The sequence below is a fragment of the Cebus imitator genome, unplaced genomic scaffold (assembly GCF_001604975.1).
Source record: "Cebus imitator isolate Cc_AM_T3 unplaced genomic scaffold, Cebus_imitator-1.0 Scaffold45, whole genome shotgun sequence".
NCBI lineage: Eukaryota > Metazoa > Chordata > Mammalia > Primates > Cebidae > Cebus > Cebus imitator.
In genome coordinates, this window is record NW_016107360.1 from 4089662 (window position 1) to 4105577 (window position 15916).

A 15916-nucleotide genomic window follows, 5' to 3' on the forward strand; every position below is an offset into this window, starting at 1 on the left:
AATAGATTCCTACAGTCACTAAAGCGGGTACCATAATATCTGTATTGTTCACTGCAGTGGCCCCCATGTCTCATCCCTCCTCCAAAGAAACAAAACCAAAACTAAGAAAAACCCAGTCAATGCATCCTGAATGAATAACCTGACAATAAGTTAATAAATAAGTGATAAAGAACTCATGGCCTAAGTGGAAATGGGTTACACTGGGTAAGTGCAAGAGAAATGTATAGCAGTGATGTGAATACTGACATATTCCCTTCTCTCTTAGATACTGCAAAATGCCTCTAACCTCTCTAAACCTGATTTCTGACTTGTAAAATAGGAAAAATAATACTGCCTTAGAGAGATGATAGGAGGATCAAACAAGACAAATAAAAAGTATTTTCTTTAATATTCCTTAAATGACTGCAAACTCAGCATGAGATGATAGTAGGATGAAACTGCCCCCAAAATCTAATACTAGACATTTTAAGTCCATACATGGGAAACATAATGGCCTTTACCTTGATTTTGTTGCAAAGTCCTTTAATAGCCCTGTGCAGGACCCTTTTGTTCAGTGTGCTCAAACTTGGCTAAACCATGAAGTCACTTAATGTGAGGAGCTTTAAGAACTCCTGATGCCCAGACAACATCTCAGACCAATTCAATCAGAATCTCTCCAGGTGACTATGCCTTACCGTCAAGATGAATCTAGACCAGCTGCAAGTGATTCGAATGAAAACAATTTGGCCAAAAAAGGATATAGTAAAAGACAAGCTGACATTTTTTTGACAATCTGACCAAATGAAAACATTATCTGAAATCAAATATCCAAGTAACAATCTTTCACAGCTACTAAATGTAGTGCACCATGGAGTAATTTTGTAATCCTATGAGAGTCCAGTTGCAGTTAGAAATTTGCTTGTTTAATTTTGAAACTGATTTTCTAATTTTCAGTTTTTAAAATTCTGGCTTGATTGCTAGCTGCTATCCATACTCTGCATGATTTGGGAGAGTACAAGGTGGTTCTGCCTGCATGCCAGTGTTCACCATAATGGAGTTACTTTACAAATTAACCTGTTCCACTTTGACACAGGGAAGAAAACAGTAATCCCATGAGTTCCTCCTACCTACACTACCCCATAGACATGCACAAAGTTTATTTGTTCAAGAACCTCTAGTTGAGCGAAATCATTTTATTTTTCTCTAAAATTTGTCCATGTTCCGCAGAAAGGCAATGGTGGTCCCTGCCTCATGAAAAGCTCTGTCAAGTCAAAGCAATGTGCTGAGATCTTCATTCTACAAGGAGGAGAAGAAAGGTTAGAAATAATTTTGACCCCACAACAAATGGCCTCAGAAGAAAACAGAGAGAAAATCCCCTGTGCAACTATTATTTTATCATTGACCTTGCCACCTCTGGCATGCACACACATACACCTTATTATTATATTAGTGTGTTTCTATTCCTCACAATCAGATAATCTCTGGAGCAATATAAATGTGTAAAAATTGGTGGTTTGCTGAAATCAATGATGGTGGATACAAAGTAATATGTACCATATGCTCGATTTTTATAGGACATGTGCACACTTACATGCTTAGGAAAAAATCTAGATGCATGTATACAGTCATATACCCCATAATTATGGTTTGTTCAACATCAACTGGCCTATATGATGGTGGCCCTGTAGGTTCATAATACCATATATTTTTGCTGTATCTTTTCTATATTTAGATATATTTAGATGCACAAATACTTGCCAGCATGTTACAGTTCCCTGCAGTGTTCAGTACAGTAACATGCTGTCCAGGTTTGTAGACTAAGAGCAACAGGCTACAGGCTATTTATCAATCAGCTAAATAGCAATAGGCTATTTATCAATCAAGGAATCTAACCTAGGCATGACTTATGCCATAACTTATGCTTTCAGTTACTAAAGATCTTCACTTTTTCTTTGTATATGATCAAAACTGATAAAGAAGGAGATTAGCATAGCACACCATATAATGTAAGTGTATAGTAAGATATGCCATTTGGATTTATGTAAGTACACCCTGTGATGTCCATGCAATTGACGAAATTGCCTTGTGATGCATTTCTCAGAATATATTCTTGTTATTAAGCCACACATGTCTATACCATGTATTAATGTTAGTCATCTCTCGAGTGTGAGTTGATGCTTTTCTTTTACTTCTGTGAATTTGTATATATTATTTTCATGTTTTATACTGAAAAAAATAAGAAACTTAATCAGAAGATTACCGTTGTTACAGGAAATACTATAGTTTTAGTTGGCTTAATAGTGTTGGTTGGTGCAAAAGTAATTGTGGTTTTTGCCATTATTCTTAGTGGGAAAAACCACACTTATTTTGCACCAGCCTAATATAAAGTGAAGAGCCAACCTAGATGCTAAAGTGAAGAGCCTAGCCCTAGATGCTAATGTCGCATTGCTTGAGTTCAGATCCTGGCTCTGCCACTTAGTAGATGTGTGATATTAGGCAAATTTCTTTCATTTTACAAAAAGCTAAAATTATTACAGTAGGATTACATGAAGAAATGGAATCAGACAGAAATTTTTGACTATGTGTAACAGTTTGAATAAAAAATGTTTCCTTTAAAGAGTATTCCATGAAAACATGCCATTGTATCAGTTAGCTTCTGGTACATAACAAACTATCCTCAAATTTAGCAACTTTAAATAAATAAAACTATTAATTTTTCTCATAGTTTTATGGGGACAAATTTGGGTAGGACTTGGTTGGGTTCACTTGTGCATCTGCCCTCATATGTGGCCCCCTGCATCTTGTGTTCCAGCAGGCTAGAGTGAGCTTGCTTTCCTGGCAGCTATGCAGATATCCAGGATAGAGCAGGAAACACACAAGACCTCCTGTCTAGACTCTGAAACTTCCACAACGTCAGTCCAATGTATGCAGTACATCTGGTCTCATATACTTTGTTCTTTGCCTCAGAAGCTTCTTCTGTCATGTATTAGGTATATATAAGTCCCTAGGAATGCCCACCCTGGATAAAGAGCAATACTAGTACTGACAGGAAGGATTTAATCATGCTTATATGACTGGTTTTATCAAATTGGTGGAATGAGTGATGAGTGTCAACATCACAATGACCAACATTACCATGGGTAAACTTTATTACAAACCTGCCAGGTGCTATACCAAGTACCTAGGCAAATCACTGGCAGATAATCTTTATGAATTTATTATAATAATTGCATATATTTACAAATGAGGAGCCTGGGTTCTAAATAAATATGTCAGCCTCATGATGGTAACAATCCTATCTGTATTGCTAATAGTCATATATCCAGGGCCTAAAACATATTTCTTGGGTGAATGAATGAATGACTTCTCCAAAGTATCCAGCTATTTGTCAATAAAGGAATCTAACCCAGACATGACTTATCCCATAGCTTATGCCTTCAATCACAAAAGATCCTCAGTTTTTCTGTCCATAACCAAAACTGATGAAGGAAATTGTAGAAATTGATAGTTTTTATTTAATATCTGCCTTAAAAATGCTAAGGTAAGAATCTGACCAAATTGGTAAATGTTAACATTTTAGTAGGATTGGGAAGATGTCAAACAAGCACCAGTTTCAGCCAAATATATGTAATCTATATCAACCAAACATTTGATGTAGACCACTTGTATTTCACAAATTTGCCAGCAGATGGCAAAAATGAGCTTAAAGTTGTAAAGTTTTGCTTTAGCCTAAGGACTACAGAAATGACAAAAGTGCATTTACAAGTCATTACTTTGAGGCCACATTTGTTATTAAAATATCTGGGAGTCCAAAATTTTAACTGAAGGGTATAATTTTGAGTATTCATAAAATTTAATGAATAAATGCAAGCTACTCTATTTCTTTGTGTCTCCCTCTGCCTTGACATTTTTTGTTGCGATTCCTGTTGTCTTGTACCCTATTGGCTTTAGGGTGATACTGACAGTATAAACTACAGCTTAAATCGAACCTTTTCTTCTGAAATCTTTGGCACAGTCGAATGGACTAAACTCGATGTTTAAAAGTGGAAAAAATACACAGCCTACCAGAAATGAACATATCTTTAATATAAGGGAAGAATTTTGTCCTCAACCAAATTAGTTTTCTCTATAGCCTACAGGTTCATCCAAGCACCTTATCAATAAAGCCTAGGGGAAAAGTGATCTTGTTTCTGTTTCTCAGCTACAGCTTTCTGTCTCCAGTTACCTCCTAGATTTTCCATTCTCTTTACATTCAAGGTTTATCAAACTCAAGTTTTCTTTCAGTTGTCTGAGATCCCTTCTTTGAATTCCTATTTCCAATCTGAGCACATATTTGTTGGCCAAGTGACTAAAACTGTCGCTTTTTTCACTAGCTGCTGCTGCCTGAGTGACCAAAGCTGGATATCACTGGCTGATTCTAGAGTAATGAGTTTTGTTAAACCGAAGTACCTAGAGTGAAATGACTGAAGGTAGCTGTCGAAGCTTGACAACTGGAGAGACAAAGTCTTAGGTCCAAGTGCAGGCACCAGAAACTGAAATCAACGCAGCATCACAGATCCAGAAATTTGAATCTAAAATCAAAAGAAGTAAATTAAATAAAGGGGAATGGTTCATATGGAACAGAATTGGTTTGTTTTATGGACCTAAGTGTAAGAGTATGTGTGTGTGCCCATATGTGTGTGTGAGAGTAGAGACATATATATATATATACACACACATACATGTTACATGATTTGGCTAAATGGCTTTAAGATTCGGGAGTACCATCAGAAATGGCCTCACTTTTCTACCCACCTTTCTCTTATTTATTTTATTCCTTATTTCATGTTAAATAAGTGCTATTAATATAATAGAGGGATATTCACATTTACAGATAATGTATATTATAACAGCATTTGCTAAATAGAGCTTGACAAATGTTTATTTTTCACTCGCTGTGCCACCATCCTTTTTGCTAGTGCAATAGGCTAATATTACCACTAATATTAACTGCCATAGGCTAATATTACCACTACTAAGCATACTGTGACTTGGAAACTTGACCTCTTCAGCAATTCATTTTATTATACAGAACGTTGAGGCTTTTGTTTTCTCAAAGGTTGATATAAGAATGCTAATATAGTTAGAAGACAGAAAGAGAAGTCTGGCTCTCAAAAGCCTTTTTGAATAGTAATGAAAGAAGTGGACATTTAGACCGCTATCCAAACAAGCCTTTAGTGTACTTACATATGTACAAAGTTGAGTGTTATCTCGTCCTTGGACGGACTTATAGTTCAGAGTGAGGGGTAGTGCTGGCAAATAGAGCCTCCCCCAAAGGAATCAGTAGCTTTTCTTTCCTTGGCAATGATCCTAGCTATTTCAAGAGATTTCTTTCAGTGTACCACAACCCTGGCCCCTGTTCCCAGGATGGATGTTATAGAATGATTAGGTGGGGATCAATACCAGATTGGATACCAAAGAGCAGTCATGAGTCCCAATTACTTGCAGCTAATACAACACTTGGTGAAAATATGACAACATTTTAGATTTTTCTGTGAAGTTTCAGCCAAGTTCTAGAGTCTTCTTGGAAATTTTCAGTAGCATAATACCTTTTGGCTTTGGGAAAAGGCTTGCAATGTATTGTGTGCCTGAAGAATGTGGAGCCTTTCAGTGAAGAAAAGTGAAAATAAGAGTCCCTAGTTGATGCAGAGCAAGGTAAAGATGACAAGGTTGCCAACTAAGTGAGGGCTATCTGCCTAAAATTAAGGAGTCTGTTTCCACCATAATTAGTTGATGTAGATAATATTAAAGTGTTAAAATATTGAAATAATTTCATTAAATGTATAGCTTGGCTTTTAAGCAATATATTACTCGGGAAATGCATTTTCATTCCGAGTAAAGAACTCTTGTACTCAAAGTCCTCCTAGCAAAGGGAGTAAAAAAGAAACCCCACTGTATCATTTTGCTAGGCATCCACATTTCCAGCATTTTCTGAATTGGTTTCCCCTGCTATGAGTAACTGACAACCTGTGATTTATGGATTCGGAATAATCGAATTTCTTGGCTGTCATACACTTCGAGCAAGAAATATTACATATGTTTCCAGAAAAAAATGACTTAAAGAAGAAAAGAGTGAAGTGCTGCCAAGTTCTGAAATTTTATTTGGAAACAGGGCTCTAGCTAAATGATACTGAAGATGCTCCTCTAAATTTCTGAAATATGTTTGCTGAATAATCTTTGAAAATGTAATTTGGGACATAAGGTTTTTAAATACACCATTTTGAAGTAAGTCAAAGAATAAAGTGGAGGACCATATATTCATTATTGTCACATCCCCAGGCACAAGAAATGCAGAGTATCCTTTGACACATGTAATAGGTAGAGTAAAATTCTTCAAAAATAGGGGTTACACAACATCTCATTTTGCTTGTGAAACATACAATTTTTAGTAATTTACTGGAATCATTCAGAGCAGAAGTTTTTAAACGTGAAATCTCTAAAAAAATTTTTTCTACTTTATTATGGGTTGTTCTCCCACATTTGCTAGTTTTTACAAGTTTTGCTCAGTTCATGGATTTATAGTTGGTGAATCAGCTTTCAAATTCCGTGGAGTATTTACCAACTCTTTTCACATTTTCAATTTTAATGATAACTGGTTAATTATGCAAGAACTTGTACAAGGACTGAGGGGCATGGGAAGTTCCTCTAGATGCCCTTTTGACTAGCACTATCCAATGGAGCTTTCTGAAATGATGGGACTATTCTTTAACTGTTTCCCATATTTCACACTTGGAATATGGCTAGTTTGATGGAGAAACTGAGAAACAAAAATATTCTTTTTGTTTTAATTAATTTTTTGATTTAAATAGTCACATGTAGATAGTGGCTACCATAGGAGACAGTGTAAGTAAACCTTAGAGCAGTGAGTTTATGACCTTGAGCAATTCAAGTCTTCACTTATGGGTAGCATTAAAATTGGTTGCTCTGTATTATTTTCCAAGGATTTCCTCAGTAGTTTTTAACTGGGCAATATCTCTCTACCAAAGAAACAGGTAGGCATTTTTTATTAACCAAAAATGTTAGGACATTTTTGGTTATTAAAATGATTAGAGTGTCCCCTGGGATTTAGTGGATGGAGACCAGAGATGCTAAATGGACTGAAATGCATGGGACAGTCTGCATAATAAGTAATTATCCAGCCCAAATGCCAATAGCAACCAATTTGACAAACTCAAGTAGGCCATCAGAGTTCTCTAAATACTGTGGTTTAATTTGTTACATCAACTGCAATCTCTGTCCTACCATAGGTAATTCTGTCTCATATGATTGGTATCATATTTTCTTATGTCTGTAGGGGCTTCACATTCTTATTATAATCATTTTATTTCATGTCTTCAACCAGCCTCTATATTTGAACATGTTCTGGCTTTTGTATCTCAAATAATATTCTTATTTATCCTTCAGTTGTGACTGTCTCTTTCCCCTCATCACACCAGGCCATCCCTTGCCTTCTTCAGAATAGCACATTTATTCATGTAGCTATTGAGGAAACTATTTTTGTATTACAATGAAAAGAAAGCCAACACCATATCCAATTTCAAAGCACATCATTTTATTATAGACATGTCAGTAGAGTTATATCATGTTCCACTTCCAAACCATTGTGTATATATACATATATATACACATATACATATGTGCATATATATATATACACACACATACACATACATATGTTTAAGATTTCCAAGAAGAGCCCACTTTTATCCTTTTATGCTTATAATACCTCTACCTATTTGATATGGTCCAAAGCATACCACCCCAACAGTTTCACATATTTTTTCTAATTTAGTATCACCTTACTTTTTTCCAAAGGTAGGCTTATACTAAAACTATAAGGTAGCCACTTAAAACATTCCAACATGTGGTTCAATATATTGTCCAAATTAAATTTTCAAGCACTTGAACAATATCTTCCTAATATCCCCCACCTATCTAAAAAAGAATCACTATACATCCCAAGTAAATCATTCTAAACTCAACTCCGAAAACACTGGGTTGAAATAATCGTATTTTAAAATATATCTATACTTGGTTAAACATCTACTGTAAACTATTTGAATAATTGTGATGGTTGCATCTCTTTTTAACTATACATCAAAGCAGTGATATGCCTTCTTTTGTCCTTTAATGTGTTGTTATAACTTAGTCCATAAGGTGTTACAACATTTTTCTGATGTATTATAAATTTATATTTTACAAACGTGTTTATAGAGAAATCTCACTGAAAATTAGTCAGTGTTTATTCTTTCAGTACAAAACTACATCCTTTCATGACTTCCATAGGACCATACACACACAAATATCTTCATGATGCAATTTAGATTTTCATTGGCAAAAGTCATGCCTGTTTGTGGCATCAAATGAATAGTTATGATGTTGATTCACTATTTGAGGTTGCATTTATAGACAACTTCTGTAATCTACTAGGCAATGAAGTTATCCAAAATAATTGGGACTTCAAAACCTATACCAAATAAGCAGAGTTCAGTTATTTCTGTTGAATAGATGACAGCCAGAATTTTAAATCAGCAGATTTAAATAGGTTAATGATGATCAAGTTACTACAAAATAAAAGACCTTTAAATTTTCATTAACTTGAATTATTCTTACTGTGTTAGCACAATTAAAACTCATGTTTTGTTTATAAATTATATTCTCAAGCTGGATCTAAATATTTTAATTTACCTATGATTCAATAAGTAACTCATAAAAAAGGATGTGAAAATTGATTAGCTTTGTGGACAAAGAAAAGTATACAATACAGTGAGAGTTATAGATTTAAAAATAATAGATCTCTTTGTCTGTTGCCAGAGGTTACATTCTCATAAATATATTAAAAGATATGTTGTTTTTTCACTTATATGTGTTGTTCTTGTTTGCTATTTTAACATTCCATTATTAGAGGAGATGATTGAATTTAGCTATATAAATGTTAGTCTATCTTTTCACTTTTTCCACAAAGAACTCTTGCAGGATCTTTGGATATACGCTTTCTTATATATGGACTGCCTATATTATTTCATGAGAATTGTAAAACAAAATGCCTAAATTAAATTATAGCAAAGGTAATTATGACTTCATTGTTGTTGTCATTTGCCCTTTTGTATCATTTAATTGGACTGAAAGACATTTGATAAAGCAATACCATCAATAATTTTAAGTTGTGATGTCTTTATAAATATGGAAATATGCCATTAAAGTCATGTATGTTTATAAATTAATCTTAATTGCTATACATAAATACTATAATCACAGTGAAACAGCCAAATAAGTAATCTATCTATATACTACACTATTCAGATCATTCATCTTCATAAATATCAGCCACAAAGATATTTACACAAAACAAACCTAATAAAAAGAAAAAAAGGGCAAATTTAATAAAAATTAAACTTGATTTTGTGGGCATGGAAAAGCCTTAAGCAATTGTCTTCCCACTTCTATTGGAGTAGCATCTTAATAATACCTCCACAGCATCACAATTTCTTTTCTAATACCTATTTACATTCGTGTATGCTATAATATATGCTGTATACATGTTCTATATTTACAGTATATATACATACATTCACACATATACTTTATTCTTAGACTCATTCATGAACATGCAGATCAATCTGCACAGTATGATCAAAACATGTTTATTTTCTTAAATGATAGTCATATATAACTTTTCGCTCTTTGTGCAAAAGTGCAAAAATACCATACGGATTAATATTCTCTCTCTCTAAAAGGTCTCTTTTTTATGCTTGAGGTTTTTTGTCATTTACAAAGAAGTTATGAAATATATTTCATTCACAAGTTGAAAATAATTACAATGTGTTTATAACAAGGCATTGCTGAGGTTTTGAATTGTGGCATCCTTGAAGCCAACTGTCTTTCAAAACAAAGACATCAATAAGTTATTTTTATTTCTTGATATTTGCACTTTTCAATTACTCATATGAAATATGTCATTATAAATGTAATAATCATGCTAGTCAAATAGTGTTTGTATAGAATATGCATCTTATTTCTGTTTCATTATTTCTCTTTCCTGAAAAGTCTTCTTTAGAACAACCTGGAAAGCCTCTTGAAATTATTGTACTAGAATGTTTCTGGAAACTTTTTTACCCCATAAAAAAGGGTGGAGAAATAAGTGAGGCAATATTTAGGAAGAATAACTTTAGTGGATGCTCAGGAGAGATAAATGCAAATGCAAAAACTGTTTTATTTTCTAGTCCTTTGGTGTCTCATTGCCTCATGAAAATCCTAAAAAATGTTCAATTCTTTAAAACATTGATTATACTCTTCCATTAAATATCAGTTGTGGTCCTCCATTGCTCATGTTGTCTGTCATTTCCTGTTAGAAAAATGACATGATTAATTAAAATTCACTTTTGAAATAAGACATTATTTTGGTTAATGAGTTTGCAAAACAGAAATTTCAATCCATTGAAAAACTTGCTAAGTTTTGGGGAAACACAAGGATACTGCTGTTTTATTTGAGGAAATAAAATTCCATTGCATTGGAGCACACAAAAATGCTGAAGTAACAGTCTGTTAGACCAAAATATTCTACCCACAACAACGGTTCATCCTTTCCACTCTTTTCTTTGTTTCCTCTTTTTTTCTTCAACTCAATTTCGGAAAGACCTCACCTAGAAAGAAGATGGTTAAATGCATAAGTTTTTCTAATGCATAGGCTCCTCTGCTGAGCACGTCAACACAGTGCCAATGCATTCTAAAGGTGACCTTTATAGAAAAATGTGTGGCCTTTTTGCTAAGAAGAGAAAAAGGCTTTCAAGGGGATCATTGCTCATTTGTAACTATGGATCACTAAAAAAATCATAGTAGGAAAGACTGTTTCTCATGACACTATCACTCTTTCAGTAAGAGCAAAAACAGTGAAGTCTCTTAACAGGTTTTTAATGGATCAATTAGTAAAAAGTTAATAAGTAAAACTATACAGAATAGCATTGAAAATATAGATGCAAAGGACAAACTAGCATTAAAAGTTTCATTTTCAATTATATGAAATATATTAAGAAAAATTTTGATGCTTTTAATTCATGTTTTATTAAATATTAAACCCTTCCCAACATAATAAAAAGTGATGAGATGTGAAGCCCATTTGTATTTATAATGGTTTGTGCATCATACTAAAAATATGTTAGTAATATTATCTAAAAATAGATTGGCAGCATCTTTCCATGCTTGAACAAGCCTATTTGCAACAGAGCACTAAAAGAAAATTACAAGTGGAAATTATTTTTTAACTTATTTCATTTTTATCTATTTCTATCTAGTTCTTTTTGGAGAATCTGCTAGAGATGTACTTGGTGAAAGTCTCCTAGAGATGTATGTGATGAAAAAATCTGAAAATATATTAGGGTTATTGTGCTGGAGTTAAGTTTATAGCTCAGAAATCTGATTTGAGGCTTCACTGAGGAACTCACCATTGATGGCAAAATAAGTAGACATCACCCCCCTTCCCCAACAACCTTCAACAAAATTTATATTTCCTATTCTACCTTTCTACCTACTAGGAGAAAAATCAAATTTCTAATAGATTTACATAAATCTATTAGGTGACTTTTCTCTTTCTACGACGACTTTGCACTCAACTGCTTAAAAAAACATAAAAAGTTAATCTGTTATATTAACCTTTTATTGCAGAATTTTGTAAAGCAGTTTTAAAAATTTTTACAAAATAAGAATTTTCTTACTGAATTCACTCTAGCATGAACACAGTAAAATCACTGATAGGAAATAATGGCGAAAATTAGTTTTAAAATGAGTGAGTCTCCAGTTTATTTGCAAATAGCTATGTTTAATTTAACAGGAAGATTGTAGTTTAAATTTGGTCTGGACCAAATGTGACTATTTGCAAATTGACCTTCTGCAAATGGGCCATAGTATCCATGTGACTTTCTATATGTCCAATTATTTGATTTGAGCAAACAAAGAGCCATTACTATTTATTTTTAGCAATTTGAAATATGGGAACTAAATTTAAAACGTATCACATAAGATAATTTTACAAGAAGAAAATTTTCATATAGAAATTTTACTGTATTAGTATCCAACTTTGGCTATCTTCTCATGCAATTTTAACATGGGGGAAATATACAGTTTGTCTTTATCCAGACATATCTATTATTAAAAACAAAATTCTGGCCCATGAATGATGATATTGAGTCAGAATGAAGAAGTAGTTGAGAATAAAAGGAGTCATGACACATCCAAGCAGAAATGTGTTTGGATGCTTATCGGCAGGCTGAGTATTTTAAATACTCAACCAACTTTCAAGCTGCAAGATTCTGCCATGTAGTCAGCTCTGCAAAGTAAGCGCTTATGAAAGCCATACTTTGAGAAACAACACTAAACAACATCAGTGCAGACTGATCTGTTGACATCATGGCTTTCTGGAAGGGGTAGTGCTTTCTGCAGTGACATTACAACATGGTAACTCCCTAGAAATCAGCGTACCTTGTAGGTAACTCTGGTGTCGGGGGCACCACCGGGCAGCTGGGCAAGTCGGTTATTTCAATAGCCCTCAATCTCTAATGTAAATATAACAATCATACAATAAATATTGCACAAATATATACAGAAAACTAAATCAAACTAGTATAAAAATAAAGCACAAAAGAGCTACTATTCATATATACACATATAATGACCAACTATTTTCAACAATCATTTAAATTACCTGCTAGGTATACTATGAATTCTTTAATGAAGGGCATGCATAGCTCTGATTAACTTTGCTTTCTTGAGTCACTTTAAGAGCATTTGCTCTCCTGATTTGAATATATAGACTGTACACAAAATGGAAACACTACAGAATAAATATTATTCCTTCAAAGTAACATTATAAGGAAATGTGCAGTAAGTCTTACTATTATTACTTCTGCTCTGTGGTTATACCATTTTATTTCCATGATATGAAGCAAAATATAATGTGGCCATTTTCTTGCTGAGTTTATTTTACAAATGTTTCCTCTTTTCTCTATTAGAGCCAATAGCAGGAACTGAATTAAGAAATATGTGCGAAACGCAATAGAAACATAGACATCATATTATACGATTTGTCCTTTTATACAATTAATTTAACTTTCTATTTACATGGGTTTTGTGAAACAAGTATGCAAGGACAACTGTTTAAAATACAGGCAAATCTATCCAAGAATGCATAAGTTTAGATGAGAATTAAATGAAGCTTTATACATATTGTAATATCTGCACTGATAGACAAGGCTTTTTGTCACCTTACTTAAAAGCCCCTTTATACTTGAAGACCAAATTTACATAATCAAATGCATCTCCTTAAAAGAACAAGGGAAGAACTAGAAAAGGGAATTCATGCAATTTCTAAAACTGGCATTATTGAGTGGAGAGTATAGTTGTTATCTGCGTTTTTCCTCAGTCTAATACATAAAAATCCATATTTATAAGGTATTCAATATTTTATGAAATACGATTTTAGGCACTGTGCTTTTGAATAGACAGACGACAACATTTTTTTGAAAATTGGTGTACCCATAATTGCAGAGAAAAAAAATCAAAAAATTTTCTATTTTCTACCCAATTTTTAGGAAAAAACGTTTTTTAGAAAAAAATTACTAAATTTTTCTATTTTCTACCCAATAGAGCCAAATGCATAAAAATCTGATTCTTCAAATCTCAATCTAAAGTTTCAAGTTGATTCACTCAGAGTGGACTGCAGTCTTCATCACGTGCTAGCAATGAGAGGAAAAGGTACAAAACTCACTTTCTCAGCCATTTCATGAGAATGATGCAGGGAATGCTCCCTTTCTGAGAACATCCTCCTCTGTTCATAGCTGGCTAGTCGACAAGTGAGCCAGGAAGAGAGAGTACAGCATCCAATCCCAATGCACGCGAGAGACATGGAGGCAAGGTGCAGAGGATATAGGGAGGAAGTTTTCTTTGTGACTGCCCGGAGGAACTGAAAATTCAGGATGCCCCCGATGAGTCCACAGATACAGCAGGCTGAAAAGAGGATCATCTGATAAGAGAAAGAAAAGGAGCATTACAGTTGAAGAGACAAATCTGACCAGAACACTGTTGCCCTGTTGGGCTGCATGTCAAGGATAACTAACCTACAGTAAAGAAAAAAAAAAGGGGTTTTGTTGCTTCACAGAGGACAGGAGATTTTTTTTAGCCAAGTTTCTATGCAGTCTGACTCATTGTAGATAGACGGTGTATATCACAGTGTTTCAGATATTGATAGCTGACTACATTAAAGCCAAGAATATATCTTATGAAAACTTTGAAGCAAACAAAATTTATCTTCTAGGTAGATTCAGATTTAAATATTTATTTAACATCTACTGCGTGCTACTATACTAGGACTTTCAACAGATACCATCTCAATTAACACTCCCAGCCAGTCTCTGAGATAGTAACATACGCTTTAGAAAAATGAACAGTAAATAGCTAACACTCAATTTAGGGATCAAGCCAGATTTTCTGATTCCAAATCTAGTATCCTTCAAAAATATCTCAATATCTTCTCTTTGGATTGTTATTAGTTCTACTTAGCTTCAATTCTTTACACCTTCTTACCTAGCTGAACTTAGGGAACTTAGTTAAATCGCTTTTTTTAATATAAAGTTCACACATATTTCATTGCGCATGTATTTCTTAAACAGGTACTTTAGGGACTCCTATGAACTGGCCCCTATATATTACAAATATTTTATTACTTTGTGGCATTATAGTTGAATATACAATAGGTGTTCCAAAAACACCGTTTTGTTTGTTTTAGAGAAACAGATGATGTGGCTTTGCTTTTGGTTCTACTATTGATTTGGTTTTGGTGTCTATTAATTGAGTTGGGGGGGTTAATCAACAACTATCATAGGATCCCTGGCAGAACCAAGAATAATGCCTTCTCTGAAGTAAATGTTTTGTGAATATTTAATAAACTTAATTAACTATTTAGATAACTTTAATCATTTTATTTTGTTTTTGCATCTGGTCTAAATTCTTCTTTGGGTTTTCCTGACACTTTATCATATGATACTAATTGAACTATGCAATCTAATTTCCATTCTTCTCAGGAACACAGTCTTACTCCTGTCACCTCTCTTGTCTACCAGTATAGGTTCCTTATTCCCATATCAGTGATATTTTTCATTACCTGGAAATAATTTTGCTTCTTCCTTAGACTCTTGGATGAAAGGCACAAATTAAGTCCTAACTTTCTTGGAAAGCCTTCTGGACTTTATTTGTCTCCTCCTTTGCTATAATTCCCCAGGTCAAACAGCTTTATAACTCACTCTAACATTTAATTTTATTTTATCAGCTATTATATTTCATTGACAGTTGAGTTTAGCCTGCACTTATTGAGCACCTAGCATCTGTTAGCCCCTGAGTGCAGCAGCTGCTGGTATACAATGAATCATTCATAATCATTCCTCTTGACTATAGTTAAATCTTGTGAAAGAAAAGATACAGAATTTTAACATGGCATGGTAAATATTAACAAAGGGATATATGGGTTGCCCTAGGAGTAGGGAGGAGAAGAATTTATCCCAGCTAAGATTTTTGGAGAAGGCTTACTTGAGAATATGTCATCTCAGCCAACTACAAGTAGTTAATTTCATTTCTGCAACTTAATTCAGCATTCCTTATTGCATCTGCAAATATCATCAGAGCTAAAAATCAAAATGGAGGCCGGGCGCGGTGGCTCAAGCCTGTAATCCCAGCACTTTGGGAGGCAGAGGCGGGTGGATCACGAGGTCAAGAGATCGAGACCATCCTGGTCAACATGGTGAAACCCCGTCTCTATCAAAAATACAAAAAATTAGCTGGGCATGGTGGTGCGTGCCTGTAATACCAGCTACTCAGGAGGCTGAGGCAGGAGAATTGCCTGAACCCAGGAGGC

The 15916-nt window shown here is 34.0% G+C and overlaps 1 protein-coding gene across 5 annotated transcripts in view; it reads right to left on the bottom strand.

Moving 5' to 3' along the window:
* Nucleotides 1-7548: 7548 nt before the first annotated feature.
* The window catches only part of TMEM196 (transmembrane protein 196), a 352479-nt gene continuing 344111 nt past the window's right edge, over nt 7549-15916 (bottom strand). For 3 of the 5 annotated variants that reach the window (XM_037737896.1, XM_017526938.2, XM_017526937.2), the window contains 3 exons: nt 13778-14032; nt 12493-12566; nt 7549-10363 (listed from right to left, as the gene is read on the bottom strand). In XM_037737896.1, coding sequence (XP_037593824.1) covers nt 10357-10363; nt 12493-12566; nt 13778-14032 — 336 coding nt within the window. In that variant the 3' untranslated portion in view covers nt 7549-10356. The remainder of the gene's footprint in view (nt 10364-12492; nt 12567-13777; nt 14033-15916) is intronic. The other 2 variants (XM_017526940.2, XM_017526939.2) reach the window with 1 other exon arrangement.